The 15,925-nt window shown below is 38.7% G+C and overlaps 1 protein-coding gene across 3 annotated transcripts in view; it reads right to left on the bottom strand.

Annotated features, from left to right (window-relative positions):
• Nucleotides 1-15,925, bottom strand: part of PDE1A (phosphodiesterase 1A) — a 188,057-nt gene that overhangs the window by 20,507 nt on the left and 151,625 nt on the right. For all 3 annotated transcript variants that reach the window (XM_081940930.1, XM_081940932.1, XM_081940931.1), the window contains exons 5-11: nt 14,154-14,270; nt 12,634-12,774; nt 12,335-12,435; nt 9,112-9,237; nt 3,638-3,739; nt 3,389-3,509; nt 934-1,015 (exon numbers count right to left, since the gene is read on the bottom strand). In XM_081940930.1, the coding sequence (XP_081797056.1) occupies nt 934-1,015; nt 3,389-3,509; nt 3,638-3,739; nt 9,112-9,237; nt 12,335-12,435; nt 12,634-12,774; nt 14,154-14,270 (790 nt within the window). The remainder of the gene's footprint in view (nt 1-933; nt 1,016-3,388; nt 3,510-3,637; nt 3,740-9,111; nt 9,238-12,334; nt 12,436-12,633; nt 12,775-14,153; nt 14,271-15,925) is intronic.

A 15,925-nucleotide genomic window follows, 5' to 3' on the forward strand; every position in this document is an offset into this window, starting at 1 on the left:
GGTGGGGGGTTAGGGCTTATATTGGATGCATGTGTAAAAATCAAGCTAGAGCTTACTTTCAGGGTAGGTCATATTTTCAGGAAAACACAGTAGTAGGGAATACGTAGACCCCAATTAAGGTGTCTAGGACTTGAGCTGTTCTCCCCTACCACAAACAACTAAATCTATCTCTTCAGGAAGGAGGAGAACCATTGTAATATAATCTCCTCTCCCACCTAAATTATTGGAGATGGATCAGAAGTTTGACTGATTGTACAGAAAAACAATGAGAGATTAAGCAACATTAGAAGGGGCACATTAGTCCTATCCTGTTGCCATCAAAATCAGTAAGTGCCTTCAGGCTGATTGTAAGCTGAAACTGAAATGACTGAAATGAATTCAGATAATTTTGACTTGAGCATCTGAACCTTTGTATGATTGGATTTATACTTGAAATGACTCTTTATTATGTGTTGCCGGTGTGATTTGACAACATGTTGGCAATGTTCTGTCAGATTAGTGAACGAAACAAGAAATAACCCTTGGAAACAGAATTCAGCCCACAGCTCTGACATGGCAGTACTGAACAATGCACTTGTGCTTCTTGTCTGGTCTTCATTTTGTTTAAAAAAAACACTTGTCAAAGGACTAAATATGTTCCACTAAGAACCTAACAAGCAAAAAACTGAACTCAATATAGAAAGGTACGTTGTGAAGCCCCTTCCTCATCTACACCAGCAGTGGTGTCAAGAATTGAGAAAACATGCTGGGATCCCAAAACAGTAGTTAAAAACTTTGAACCCTCTACCTAATTTTTCCAGTGATTCTATTCTCTACGAGTAATGCATATTGAAAAATAGTTGGAGGTTGAACTGCCTAACAAAGCCAATCCTGTTCTGTCGAGCATTTCTTCCTTTCATTGTAAGATTTTTTTTAAAAGAAACCAGCCCTTACCTATTTGGGACTGTGCCACCATGGTGGATTTCCGGTCACAGAGAGGAGAGAATGGTAGCCCCAGCTCTGCCTCTTTGTCTCCCTAAAGTCGGGGGAAGAAAACATATGATTCTCAACATATAATTGAAAGTAAGTGAAAGCAAAGTCAAAGTCAAAGTAAGTGTGAGCATTCAGCCATTACAACTATGTACATATGTTCCTAAGTATTTAAAAACCAGGACGCGGTGGCTCAGTGGCTAAGACCCTGAGCTTGTTGATCAGAAAGATCGGCAGTTCGGTGGTTTGAATTCCTAGTGTCACGTAATGGAGTGAGCTCCTGTTACTTGTCCCAGCTTTTGCCAATCTAGCAGTTTGAAAGCACGTAAAAAATGCAAGTAGAAAAATAGGGACCACCTTTGGTGGGAAGGTAACAGTGCTCCGTGCGCCTTTGCCATTTAGTCATGCTGGCCACATGACCACGGAGACGTCTTCGGACAAGCGCTGGCTCTTTGGCTTTGTAACAGAGATGAGCACCGCGAGTTGGGAATTACTAGCACATATGTGTGAGGGGAACCTTTACCTTAAAAACCAAACACCTGCCAATACAACCTAGATAAGAAAAAAAAGGTACACAAATTGGTAAGTAATCCCTTTCTCATTGCTTCCAGTATCACTCTTGAGATGTATCTGTCATAGTGAGTGATGGAACCTCTTGATTACTCAGGGTCTGCAGCTATATGTCCTTCAACACACTCTCTTTAGTATGTCAACTGAGACTTTTTGTTGTTGTTGTTTTGTGTTCCATCAAATTCTGGACAAGGTAAATGGATTCTCAGTGTCCTTACAATAACCAAATTACAGCATTGCAAAGATAAATATATGGCTCTACTTGTTCATTGGATTGAAGACCTGATTACATTTGTGCAGATTGTTTATAATGTAGAATTGGTATGGGCAAGCGTAATGAAATAAGGTACTCATTTGCATAAAGTATAGTATATACAATATATGGTATAGTAGAAGAATGATAGCTATATACAGTAAAAGGATTAGAAATAAATCTTTACGGACTTGAATAATATTAACATTCAATAAGTATATACAGAATTGTAACTGTTAAATGTCATAATGATGTATTATATTTAGTTTCTTTCTTTTTTCTGTTGTTTTTTCACTTTTTCACTTTTTACGTGCTATTTATTTGAAAGTGTATGTATTTGCATTATGTTAGTGTTTTGTTCCTTTCCTTTTTCTGTTATTATCTTAAAAGCAATACAAATAAATTTCAAAAATCTGTTTTCTATTAACAGTGATGCCCTGACTGTTCAGTTATAATGTTTTAAAATTACAATTTGATTTGTATTTCCAGTCATCGTTTATCCAACTGTAATAACTGACTAAATTCCAAACTTGGTGTCTTTCCAAGCTTTATAGTTATGCTGCTTGGACTTTCTGGGAATTGCAGAGAGCTGAATTAAACAATAATTTTGCATTTAATTGGGAATTTTGCCTGAAGGAAACTATGAGTAAATATTAAACCTACTGCACACGGGAATGGAAAAGGTGACATGTATGAGCAATACAATTCCTGATTTAATAACAATTGCTATATCTGTGCCCTTTGAAACCTCACTGTGCTGGATTATAAAAATAACACGCACTGTTCCAAAATAAAAGAAAGGGTTTAGTTTGATTACTTTGGGGCAAACAAAGTGTCTAAATGGTTTCTTTTGGCACCTCCAAAAATCCCACCCATTTCTTAGAATCTGAGTGTGAGTACAACCACTTCACAAAATAGTTCAAAGGATTGTATTTTTCTTCATGCATCCTTGCAAAGCCTTCTCCAGATATCTATCATCACATGGGAGATGAGTGGGCGAGGGTCTTTTCAATCACAGAAGCCCCCCTGCCTTCCTAATCCTTGTATGTCAACTTTCAGATGGTGGGAAAAGGACTCTTTCACACTGCATGTCCAGGTTTGAATTGTTCTTTGCTCCTGCATTTTGTTCTTTTGATATGATTTCAATAATTTATGTAAGTGTTATATAGGACATTACTTACATTACTAATTGGCTATTAAAAGATTGGAATAAAAACCAGTTAAGAAATAAAATGGATGAAATGCCTGATCCTAACCACTGCGCCAAAGCCATGGTGGCCCAGTAGTGAGAATGCAGTATTGCAGGCTAGCTCTGCTGACTGTCAGCAGCTCGATCCTCACCATCTTAAGGTTGACTCAGCCTTCCATCTTTCCGAAGTCGGTAAAATGAGGACCCAGATTGTTGGGGGCAATATGCTGCCTCTGTAAACCACTTAGAGAATCTTTGTTTTGCAAATTTTATTGATTTTACAAATTTTACAGGGAAAAAGGGTTAAAAGAATCTTATCAAGCACTATGAAGCGGTATATAAGTCTAAGTGCTAGTGCTATCTGCCATGGCTTGTGAAATGTTTATAAATATAATGGAGAAAAGTACCTGTCGAAAAAATTCTTCCATGAGGGCCTTTGTCCATCGGTAGTGCAGAACCCACAGTTTTGATGGATGGCTGATGTCAGCAGCATGGAGGATCAGGGCCATGGCTCGGGCTTTGTCTATCCTGTCCATTGAAAGACATTTTTCTCATTATCTCTCTACAAAAATAAGCCGTGCTCCAGATTGAGGATGCCATTCAAATTACCAAGCCTTCTGCAGCTACAGAAGGAAGGATGAAGTAATGCCACTTACCCTTCTGTTTGCTGAAGAGTGTGCCTCATCGTTTTGATTTGCTGGAAATGTCCAGACATATCAGTAGATAAAACCATCTCAACAACCAGGTTGCGCAGATCCCTGTGGGCAATCAAAGTGATTACAGTGGCATTAATTTTGTACTGAGGCACGTGGATTGTACTGCACTGCCTCATTTCTCAGAAGCAAAAACAACATTAGAAAAGAGGTGAAATTACTTGAAACAATGAACAGTAACCTCCAATTTAATGCTAGACAGCTTTAAAAACATAACTATAATACTACTAATATCTATATTTTTACAGCAAGTCTTTTCAAAATTGTGACCAGAGATTTAGATACAATGGAGGTTGGCTTTCTTGCTTGTCCGCTATGGCAGTGAGCAGATTTACACATGGTTATAATTCTGCTTTATGACAATAAGTTTTGGGTTATTTTATACTAGTTCATGCTATCTTGGATATGTCAATTTCTGAACTGGTCAGTAAGTAATATGAAGTGATTTGATTTTAGAATATTCTAGGACCATGGAGGTTCAGGAATATTTTCCCAAGGTCATTTTTTTCCTATACATTTTGAGAGGGAAAGGAAGTGCAATGGAAACAAATAGCATTTGGAGGAGGTTTCAAAGCAGGACTACCAGATTATGTAACAGCTTTGTTCCCTATGACATCCGCCTGGTACACTTGCAAGATTAGTTTTTCTCGCCATGTACATGTATACATCCAAATTAGACTGTGTTGTTTCTCTGGGTCATATAATATATGTGGGTACATGCATATTTTTTTTTGTCATGTTCATATAATATATATTGGAAGTGGTGACCCTTTGAGAGCCGTATGCAACTAAATTTCATTTTAATGTATGCCGATTAGTGCATATTTAAAGTGACAATAAAGTAATGGCTTTATTCTAAGCATTGATAAATGAGATCTGGCAATGGATATCTGCAGAAAGTATAATTTCCCTCTACTGCCAACCACAAATCGCTAGGAAAAAACTCAAAGGTTGTCCTCTCCCTCTTGTTTGCAATTGTTGTTGTTGCTAAGGGTAATGGTGGTATGTATTAGAGAGAGGAAGATAAGACAGCATATCAACATATTGTAGCATCCCTTGCAAAAAAAATATCATGTCATGGATATGCTCTTTTGAGTCAGAGCAGCCTGAATCTCCCTCCCAATCTAAAAATCTCAGTTGTACCCTTTACGCCTGTGACTTTGTTTTTAAAATCCCCTCTTGAATAAGGTCAGCACAAAATATACTTTTCATGGTGACATTTAAGCACCATTAAGCAGGGAGTCTTTAAGGAAGCTCTCTGCTGGAAAACTGATGGACTTCTGAATCAACGTAAAAAAAAATAGTGAATTAAATAGATTGCTATACCTACATGACTGTGTGGAGCTATAACAACTTATGGTTGAAGTTTTGGTGTGTGCAACTGTGCATGAGAGAGCAGGGTGTTGCAATGGAGGATAGGATGTAATGAAATCCTTTGGAATATTGCTACAAAATAATTTCTCTTATTCCAAACATTCAATTTACAATCTCTATCCTTTTCTACACTAAATGCAATTTTTTTTTGCAGATAATCTTCTGCTTGTTCCCTGAGGAATTGCAGTTAGCTATAACAGGAGGCTGCAGTTGAACATGCCACGATATTCACTGGGGATGTTGGAGAATTTCACTGGCTCTGCCTTTTTCAATGAACTGAACTAATTAACGGTTGTCATATAAATACATGGGCTCAAATGTCATCATTTTTCAGACTGTGCAGCTCTCCAGATTATGAGCAGCTGTTGATTGAAAAGTGCACTTAAAATGAATTATTTACAGAAAAATGCATTTTTCATAGGGAAATGAAATCAATTTTCTTTCCCCAATGTTTTAAACTCCCATTTAACTACATTGTAATGACAAACTCATCATCATAACAAACAGAAGACAGACGCTACAGAAAAAGAAAAAATGCACTTATAAATCCATTTGTAATCTTAAGGATAAATATCCAATTTTAAACATCCATATTTATTATTTCTATTACTGTTTTAAATTCTGTTTAGATTTCATGATATAAACTTCTGGGAATATTTTTTTTAATCTGGCAGAATAAAAGTGATGGAAAAGATATTTGTGCAGACATGGATAGTCTACTAGGAATTGTTTTGTTGATATAACAAAAACATGGAGATTAAATGTGAATAAGCAGTGTCTTACTTTCTCATCTACTGTTTTAAATTTTCAGCCAAAACTATTTCCTATACTTTAGATATCAATCATTCAAAGAAAGATGCAGAGTAAAACCTTGATTTAATTGACTATTTGGGAGAAGGAGTTCTGTTCTTCCTGAGCATTCTTTAAATGCAGACTTCCTTCCCTGTAATTATTTATATCACTTATGTAATGACAGATTCACATAAATTATACATAAATGATTTCATTTGCATTATTTACATAAACTGCATTATAAAAGATGAAATGCATGATCTCATTATGTAAATAATTTAAATTGGTGCAAATAAAGTAAAATTAATGTTATTTTAAATGCTTCATCCAGACATATTTGGATGCAATGGATTTGTCTGCTATTCTGGAGTGTATCTGGATGGAAATTTTCTCTTTGCATCAGAAGTAAACAGTTGCAATAAAATAATGAATGTCTTGTGTGTCATCATTTTACATGTTTTAGGGGAAAATGAACAATAAAGTCACATTAGCATTGATTGAAACATTGTGTATTTTTTTCCAGTTTTCTTATAAACCAGGGGTGTCAAACTCAATTTCATTGAAGGCCACATTAGAGTTGTGTTTGACCTTGGGGGGGCTGGGGTGGGTTTGGTCAGGGTGGATGTGACCAGCTCAACGTTCCTTGTGTTGGGGGTGCCTATGGTGCCCCAAGCACTTTGCCAGCGAAAACGGGCTCCTGAGTCCATTTTCAGCTGTGATGGCCTCTTACAACCCTCTGCCAGCAAAAACGGAGCTTGTCCTCCCGAGCTCCATTTTTGCTGGCAGAGGTACCATGGGCCGATGCTTCAATATCTGCAGGGCAGCCCTGCAGGCCAGATGTAAGCACCCCACAGGTTGAATCCGGCCCACGGGCCTCGAGTTTGACACAGGTGTTATAAACATTCTATTGTTCTATAAACTATAGAATAACTATTGATACAAAGAGCGTAATGTATGCTCAATTAGTTACAACTTCTCCAACACAATCTAGAAAGAGAGAGAGAAAAGTTTTTAAGCATGAATCAGGAAGCTCAGGAGACTAAGCCTCTGGTTCTGGAGACCGGCTCAGATTGGATCCTGCAGCATTATCCTGGGACATGTATATTTGCCTTCATTCATGATAATCTAGAAAGACTGATAAATGTAATGCAAGCTTAAGTAGCTGCAGTACAGGTATTACCCATGAATTATTTTTACATTTAATTCTAAATCTGAGAGAGATTTAGAAGGAACTTTATATCATAAAGAATTCTAAGTTGTTTTTTTCCAAGAAAAGTTACAATAAAGGTAATATATATCAGTCAGGTGCTTGACAGATGGGCAGTTAGCCAGATTCAGTTAAGCCCATTTGAAAATCCATTATCCTGCCCCTGTTGAAGCAGCGGATGATACCAAATGCCAACAGGGAGAAATAACATTGTGCAAGGGGCAGGCACACATACAAGCGCAGCTCCCAAGAAGCAAATTAATGGCCATTTCAGGAAAGATGATGTTTGCCTCAATTACATTTTAAATTTTATACACCATCCAGAGTCCATGGGAGTTGGGCCGCTATAATAAATTTGAATGAATGAATTAATTAATAAAAATTATTACAGATTCTATGGGTGTGGCTTGGTGGACGTGGCATGGTTTGGTGGGCATGGCAGGGGAAGGTTACTGCAAAATCCCCATTTCCTCCTGATCAGCTGGGACTTGGGAGGCAGAGAATAGATGGGGCAGGGCCAGTTAGAGGTGGTATTTACCGGTTCTCCTAACTACTCAAAATCTTTGCTACCGGTTCTCCAGAACTGGTCAGAACCTACTGAATACCACCTCTGGTTCTAGCTAAACCTTCACTACTTTGTTTTCTTCTTGTTCTTGCTCTTTCCCTCTCTATGTATCATAATTGCACCTCAGTCAAGCAATGTTATATATCTGAGGAAGGGCTTGGTGAGGCTGGGGCAGAACAGGAGCTCGCGTAACCCCCCTCTCCAGCCGGGCAGAGCTCCATGCAATGACCTAGGGGGTATCCCGAATGTGCCAAGCCATGGGAGCTGGGGGGGCGGGCGGGCAGAGCTTGGCGCCTTAGTGATACCCCCTAGGTCAGTGAATGGTGCTGTGCCCAGCTGGAAAGGGGATTTGCTGGGCGGCTGCTCGTGAGCATGGTTACCTCATGATTGCTTTGCCCCTGAGGCTGTGCCCGGCTCTTCGGGAGTCCACTCGCAAGGGAGCAGCTGCCCAGCAACCCCAAAATAATAAGCCCTCCCTGATAATAAGCCTAAGGTCATATTTCGTGGGGCAAAAGAAAATAAGACCCTGTCGTATTTTCGGGGAAACACAGTATTTTAGTAAGACTAGAATTCAGGCAGTAGGACTTGAAAGAGAAAAATTAAGAATTTATTAGTCCTAAAAGCTGCTATCAAAATCAGGAACCTGGTAGCAACTTTTCTGATTAACCATTTTTATTAATTCATTTTAATAAATATCTATTTCTAAAAAAAAAAATAAAGAAATTTATTAGTTGGAAAAAGTACAAGATTCCTGATGTTTTTTTGTCACAGTAGAATAACATGACTCCTACAAGTCTAGCTTTTCTAGACTAATTGTCTTACTACAATGCCAAATTCTTTAGGATGCATCTAATCCATAGTTTAAAATTGGGAAACATTGGCATTACTGTACAACTACCACAGTCCCTGTACTGTACAACTACCACAGTCCCTGATAATGTTTACCCACAACGCTAGACTACTGAATGTCAGTTTTCTTTCTGAAAATGAAGTTGCTACTCCAGTGTTTGCATACTGAAACCATGGTATTAGTGTACCTCACTGGCCCAAAGTCACTAATCATACCTGCCACAGGTTTGGATACTGAATTTCATGTCTCTGTCTAATCAAACCAAACCAAATCAAATCTGAGATCATATTGGGATTTTGAGAGACTTGATTGTGATGGCTTGACCTCTACTGCAGCCCTTGTTGGGTAACCAGACAGACTAGTTTTCCACAATGGCAAAGTTCACCAAACCAATACGATATCCCAGACAATACTGAACATGATTTGATTACTCACCTCATCTGAGTAATTCATTTATTGAAAAAACAGCACTGATAGGGGTTTAAGAACCACATGATGCAGAACATCAAAATTAGAAGATATAATATGATACCTTTGATAAAGTCATAGCAGTCAGTCAATAAGCATTAGATTTCTGTGTGTTATGAATGATGAATGAATGATGTTCTTAATCAGGATATCAATCTTACCTCCATTCATCTTTTGTTAGATTCACCAGAATATTCATTTCCTCTTCCTGCATAATCTTATAAGCAGCACTAACATGGTGGTTTTCAAGAACAGAGCGATCATTGTACAGAATAGCAACGTCTGACCTAAATGCAGAGAAGGAACTAATAAGCCAGAAGTTCATATCATGATTATGGTTTTATCCATCAGTTTTCTTAGTTAAATGGAGATATGGCTGGTTGAAATGAAACCAAATGAAACTTTCCCCGCTGGATGTGAGGCTACAAACTCTGGCACTGGTAAGGCTTCTATATTTTAATGAAGCTATTCATTACAATGAATATTCGTAGGTGGCAAAATGGTGTTATTTCTTTCTTCCATTTTCATTCAAATACATAGGTGAATAGGACCATCTCCCCTGATAAGAACATTGGATTGAATTTACTTTGCAGAGGCCCATAACACCACAGGCAGCGGAAGTGTTAAAAATTAGATACTTTGTAAACAGAGGTATGGTCCATACATGCAATAAACAGAGATGATATAATGAAAACGTGATTTTATTATTCCTTCAAAGGAGTAATGGATTTTTCCCATGTACATTATTTCCTGGGAAATGAATGATTCTGTCATCTCTGTCCCTTTCTGTTTCTCCGATTCTTGTTTAATTTTATGTATTTTATGTACGTATAAGAGAGAAAGGGGGCGGAGGGAGGGAGGCAGGAGAAAGGGAGAGATAGGGAGAGAGAGTTTTATATATTTTATATATAAGAGAGGGAAGAGAAAGGGAGGCAGGAAGGGAGGAAGACAGAAAGAGTGGGGAGTCAGAGTGAGAGGAGGGCACTGGTGGGATTCAAGTAATTTAACAACCGGTTCTCTGCCCTAATGATTTCTTTCAACAACCAGTTCATCAAACTGCTGAGAAAGTTAACAACCGGTTCTCCCAAAGTGGTGCGAACTGGCTGAATCCCACCACTAGGGGAGGGGAAGGGAGAAAGAGAAAGAGAGAGAGAAAGAGGTTGCAAAACACTAAATAGCCAGAAAAGCACTCAAAATATCATCATTTAATTTTGTACAAAATGATGCAGCTTCAGGAAGCTTTAGAAACATGGGAATTTTCAGGAGTCAGAAACTGCAGTGTACCTTGATTTATTTTTGCCACGGAACCCTGAATGGAAAGAGAGCTATTCTGCTTCCACAGTACACAAGGTCAATGCATTTTAGATCCAAATAGAAAAGGGCTTGGAGTTTGAATCACTACAGGAGATGTAAAACTTTCATTTTGCCTGGAAAGCAGATATGATACTGGAAAAAATAGACCGGTTTAATTCCCTGAGGAATGTGCGTGGTTAACACTAAAGTGAACAATGGGCGAGAAAAATTGAGTTCTCTCTCTAGGAGAGGCAGAAGATGTCTATCTGGATAGAAAGACTATTACATTGATATATAGCAGTAGAACTATCTGATCCCATGGCAAAGTTAATGGATCTTTAGTGCAACTGAACACAAATTTCTTTACAAATGGGAACCAATCCAATGGTCTGGTGACTGTATAAAAAAGTGTAGGAAACCAGCGATATCTCAGAGGTTAAATTCCAATTAACCCCAGCCAAAAGCAGCTGAGCCAATTGCTAAGTTTATTTTGCTAATGGCTAACTTTATAATGCCTTGGTAAAGCCACACTTGGAATATTATTGCATCCAGTTTTGGTCACCACGATATAAAAAGCCACAGCATTATCAATATCAATTATTGATATTATCAATTTCAATATCAAGTATATTATCAATATACTACCTCACCCACCCAAAGTACTATTCATTCTATATACATCTGAGAATCCCTCTTTCTTCCTATTAAACAAATTTCTTAAAATAATCAACAGGAACTGAGAAAGCATAAACTGGAATCGTTGGGCCTACATTCTGTCTCACAGTGATAGAAAAAGGTCTACCGAACCAGTTTTACATGATGAACTTTAATGATCAAGATCTGAGTTTAAATCCCTGCTCACCTTTGAAACTTGAAATAGTGAGTCTCTGGATTACAGGTTGTCCTTGACTTACAACAGTTCATTTGGTGACCATTCAAAGTTACATCAGCACTGAAAAAAGTGACTTGTGACTATTTTCCAGTTACAACCTTTGCAGCATCCCCATGATCATGTGATCAAAATGCAGGTGCTTGGCAACTGGTTCATACTTATGACCCTTGCTGTGTCCCAAGGTCATGCAATCCCTTTTTGTGACCTTCTGACAAGCAAAGTCAATGGGGAAGCCAGATTCACTTCACAACCTTGTAACTAACTTAAGAACTGCAGTGGTTCACTTAACAACTGAGGCAAGAAAGGATCATAAAATGGGGAACAACCTCACTTAACAAATGTCTCATTTAATGACAGAAATGTTGGGCTCAGTTGTGGTCGTAAGTCAAGGACTACCCATAGTCTCATTCTCTTTGCCTAGCCTATCTAAAGGATTGCTGCATGGATCCCTGGGAAGAATAGTGGAATGTAACTATGTGAAAAAAATATACATAAGTCTCTCAATATGGGAAGCCACTCTTAAGTGAGATAGACAACTCCATTCAGAAACCCAGAATTGTTCTCTTCGTGAACTGTGCAGATCTGAAGAACCGTATTTTTTTTTAAATATAAGACACACCTTATTTTGGGGGGAGGAAAATAGAAAAAAAAATTCTGCCTACCAGATTTTCATCTGGTTAGCATCCTTAGTCTGGTCAATTTCAGCACTTAAGTTTGCTGGTTTTGAGCATGCACCCGCTTTTTATCCCCTGGTTGGGGATAAAAAACAGCTTCTAAAACACAGCTGATCGTTGGAGAAAGAAGCAATGAGAAAAGCAGGGGAAGCCTGGAAGATCGCTTCACTCGTTAGTGCCTGATTAGGGCTGAAAAAAAGCTTTGAAAAGGCTACATTGGGAGTATAACATCCCCTCAAATTTTCAGCCTCTTTTAGGGGAGGGACACAGCATCTTATACTCTGAATAATATGGTACTTAATAACTAATTATCTCCAGTTACTTTGTCTCTTTTCTCTTCTTGCTCTCACTCAGTACTCCTTTTGTCTTCTTAAAACTCAGCAAGTTTGTAAAAGAGTCTTGTGCAGTGTGCTGTTGGCATTACTAGTGCAAGTATGCATCACCTGCAAATCTTCTATAAATCCAACATGTGGGAGGCTGCTTCCAGATCAGAATTTTGTTGCAATTAATAAGCATCATGCTTACCTGGTCTGAATGTGGAAATTGTTTGTAGTCCCAGTATGCTCATAGTCATGAACTGCAGCTGCAAAAATCATGGCTAATATTTCCAGTTCAGTGAGCCAGTGCTAATCAAGAAAAACAAAATCCATCATCTGTAATACAAATAGTTCACCCTTGCCAATTAAAATTCAAGGTTTTGCATAATCTCGAGTTTCTTCAAGAGAGCATGAAGACCATTATAGCTTACTGTTACACAAGTTATTTATTGGTTTCCTAGCAATGTTCACAGAAAGGAACCCTAACGCAGTAGCTTTTGCCCTTACCATGATCCCAGTCAGAAGCATGATGCAATGTACAGTGTGGGTAACATCAGCTGCATGGATCAAGTTGTGGTAAGGATTTTTATACTTGCTGTAGCCAATTTCCAAAGCTTCTCCAAATGAAATAAGACATGGAACAGGAATCTGAAAGAGTCAAAAACCAAAAACCAAAATAAAGAAAGGGGGAGGAGGAGGAGGAATCTCCAAGATCAACATATCTGCAAGGTATGAGATATAAAGGTTTGCATGATTTCACACGTCATCAATTTACCAGTCCACCCTCCAAATGTCACCAGAAAAAGAGGACAAGTAAATGAATAGTCTGAAGTCAACTTTGCACTTCCTGATAAAACAGGAAAGTGAATACTTCCAGTTCCCAATGGCCAAGCTCTAGCACTTTCAGGCCATTATGCTAAATTGAAGTGAGTCATCTCACTATCTTTTTCTCACACTATCTCTATCTTTGTCTCCTGATAAAGTAAACAAGAACCATGGTGATTGGTCTGGTCACCTGGATGCAAGGGCAGTCCCTTTCTTCTTCTTCTAATGGCCAAATTATACCAAAAAGTCATGTTTCCCTTGTATCATCAACAAATAAACACAACAATATCATTGCTTAAACCTGAACCACACCAAACAGGCAGAGAACCCTATCTTTTTTCCAAGCTTTTGGAATGGAACAAGCTAGAAATAAACCGTCATGATTTTTATGCAATCATTACAGAGTGCCAAACAGTTCCAGCTGGGCTTTCAAAAACAACAAAAATAATCTTCCTAACAAGAATGGAGGAGACAGTACGTGTTGTTGTCTATGATAAAGCTTATAGAACTTCACTTGAATTAACTATTGAGGAGAAACACCACCACCCATCATCTTTACAGTCTAAAGTCCCAGCCTTTGACCTTTCAAAATGCCTCCTCCTATCCTTTGCTTTCCATGTTGCTTCTTATTCAAGGCACTGACCCATCATTGGACCTTAGCATCTGAAAGGAGACTCATGGCCTGCGATACTGTATTTTTAGATGCTGCTCTTTGTCGGGTTCTGTTTCATGGCAATGTTAGAGCTGATTCACTCTTTAGCTTTCTCACACATGAAGATGTTGGATGCCAACTTGTGTCTATTCTGCTCCTTCATTTTCATGGCAGATGAACTTGCATCATACATAGGCAAAACTACACTTCCAGGTTCATCCTAGTAAAACAGCCCAAAAGCATAGCATAGACAGAGCAGGTTCACCATTCGTTCTGCACTATTTGATCATTTTAGAAATTACTCCACTTATTGCAAGCAATCAAATGGAATGCATATTAAATTATTTCTAATTTGAGAATGTATTGCAAATGCATATCACTGCTATGATAGACTTCCTTTTCCCTTACTGGTTGCTATGTGTCTTCGAATCTGCTAGAGAGACATATGAGACTGAAGGGAGGACAGGTGGAGATTGAGACTATTGAGGAAGCAAGAAAGACCAGGTACTCTTTGTCTTTTACATATGTATTTGTAGAGAAAGGTTCTTACCTTGAAACGGCTCAATAAATCATATCTGGTGAACAATTCATGCATCATAAATTTCAGACTGTGGCCTCCACTTGCTTCGTTTAAGGAAAATATATCAAATGACCATTTGTCAACATCCTAAAAAATAAGGAAGAGGAGAGATGCTTATGGATTTTCTGATTGTTCAACATTTTTCAGATAGTTTTATAATTTGCTTAAATATTATTAATTATACAAACTGCTATTTCAGCAATATGTGAATGTATGTATGTGTATATACATACTGTACATACATGCATGCATGCATACATACAATACATACATCACCAATCTATTTAATGGTTTGTAGACATGCACAAGATTTTGGTATATCTACACCTAAGCTTTTTTGCATTCAGTAGGTATTCATTCATTGGCTATTAAAATATCCTCCAATAAAAATCTAGAAATGCTTAGGCCTGACTACACAGGTAGTCCCCAATTTACAACTGTTCATTTAATTACTGTTCAAAGTTACAACTGCCCTGAAAAAAGTGACTTATGACCGTTTTTCACACTTACAACAATTGCAGCATCCTCACAACATCAAAATTCAGACACTTGGCAACTGGTTTACATTTATGATGGTTGCAATGTCCAGGGGTCATGTCAGGGATGGGTTTCAACCAGTATGGATCGGTACGACTGTACCGGATGGTGAAATTTAGCGAATCTTCCTGTCCCGTTGGTCTGGAGGCCCCATACCAGAATGCTCTCTCCCCTGGCCTGCCCCCCTCAGCTCGCTCCCCCCACCTTCCCAGTCACCACTCGCTCATTCCCTCGCCCCGCCCATCCGCACCATGCTGCCAAAAAGTTCTCAGAAGAAGAACCAGAAGAAGAAAGAACTGGTGAGTGGCGGGGTGGGGGAGGATGTTGGGGAAGTGGGAAGAGGCAGAGGGACTGAAAAGGGGCTGGAAGAGTGTCTGTAAGATGGTCAGTAATGTTGAAGACTGGCAAGGACAGCCATATTTCCTCTGTAAGTAGCTGTTTTATTGTTTTGTATACTTATTTTATTCTTATTTAGGTACTAAGTGCACAAAATAATAAATTTCCTTTTTTTATATCTTCTTTTTGTAGGTCATTCTTTGGGGCAAAGAATTCAGTGACATTGACTTGGCCACTCCCACCCAGTCAAATGACTGCCAAGCTACTCCCACAAAACAGGCCACACCTACAGAATAGGTTCTAAAAATTTTTGAAACTCACCACTGGGTCATGTGATCACATTTTGAGAATCTCTGACAATGGGGAATTGTCAATGGGGAAGCCACATTCATTTAACAACTGTAGCAAGAGCAGTCATAAAATGGAGCAAAATTAATTATCTTGCTTAGCATTAGAAATTTTGGGCTCAATTTTCATCATAGGTAGAAAATTTTAGAATTTTATATTATGTACTGAGTTACTTGCTTCACAGAAGAAAAGATAATGTTGTGGCCTGCTGGCAGCCAGCGGAACTGGCAGCAGAGTCAGACAGTTAGGAGGTTGGGGAGGAACCTGGGCCAGTCCTGGAGATTGAGGAAAGCTCAGACAAGGGCTCTGCGTCGGTGGCAGAGAGGGAGTTAAACAGCAGTGAGGCAGAAGAACAGCTGGAGCCTGTTCCCATTGTGCGCAAGCATAGAGCTGCCAGAAGACAAGAACAACTAATAAAGCAGGGTCGACTTGGGAGTAAAGCCACACCTTAGAGGTGATTGGCCCCTCCCAGAGGAAACAAAAGAGGAATGAACGGGAAGTGGGTTTCTGCAGGAAACAAT

Source organism: Natrix helvetica, assembly GCF_964273705.1.
Source record: "Natrix helvetica genome assembly, chromosome: 1".
Taxonomy (NCBI): domain Eukaryota; kingdom Metazoa; phylum Chordata; class Lepidosauria; order Squamata; family Natricidae; genus Natrix; species Natrix helvetica.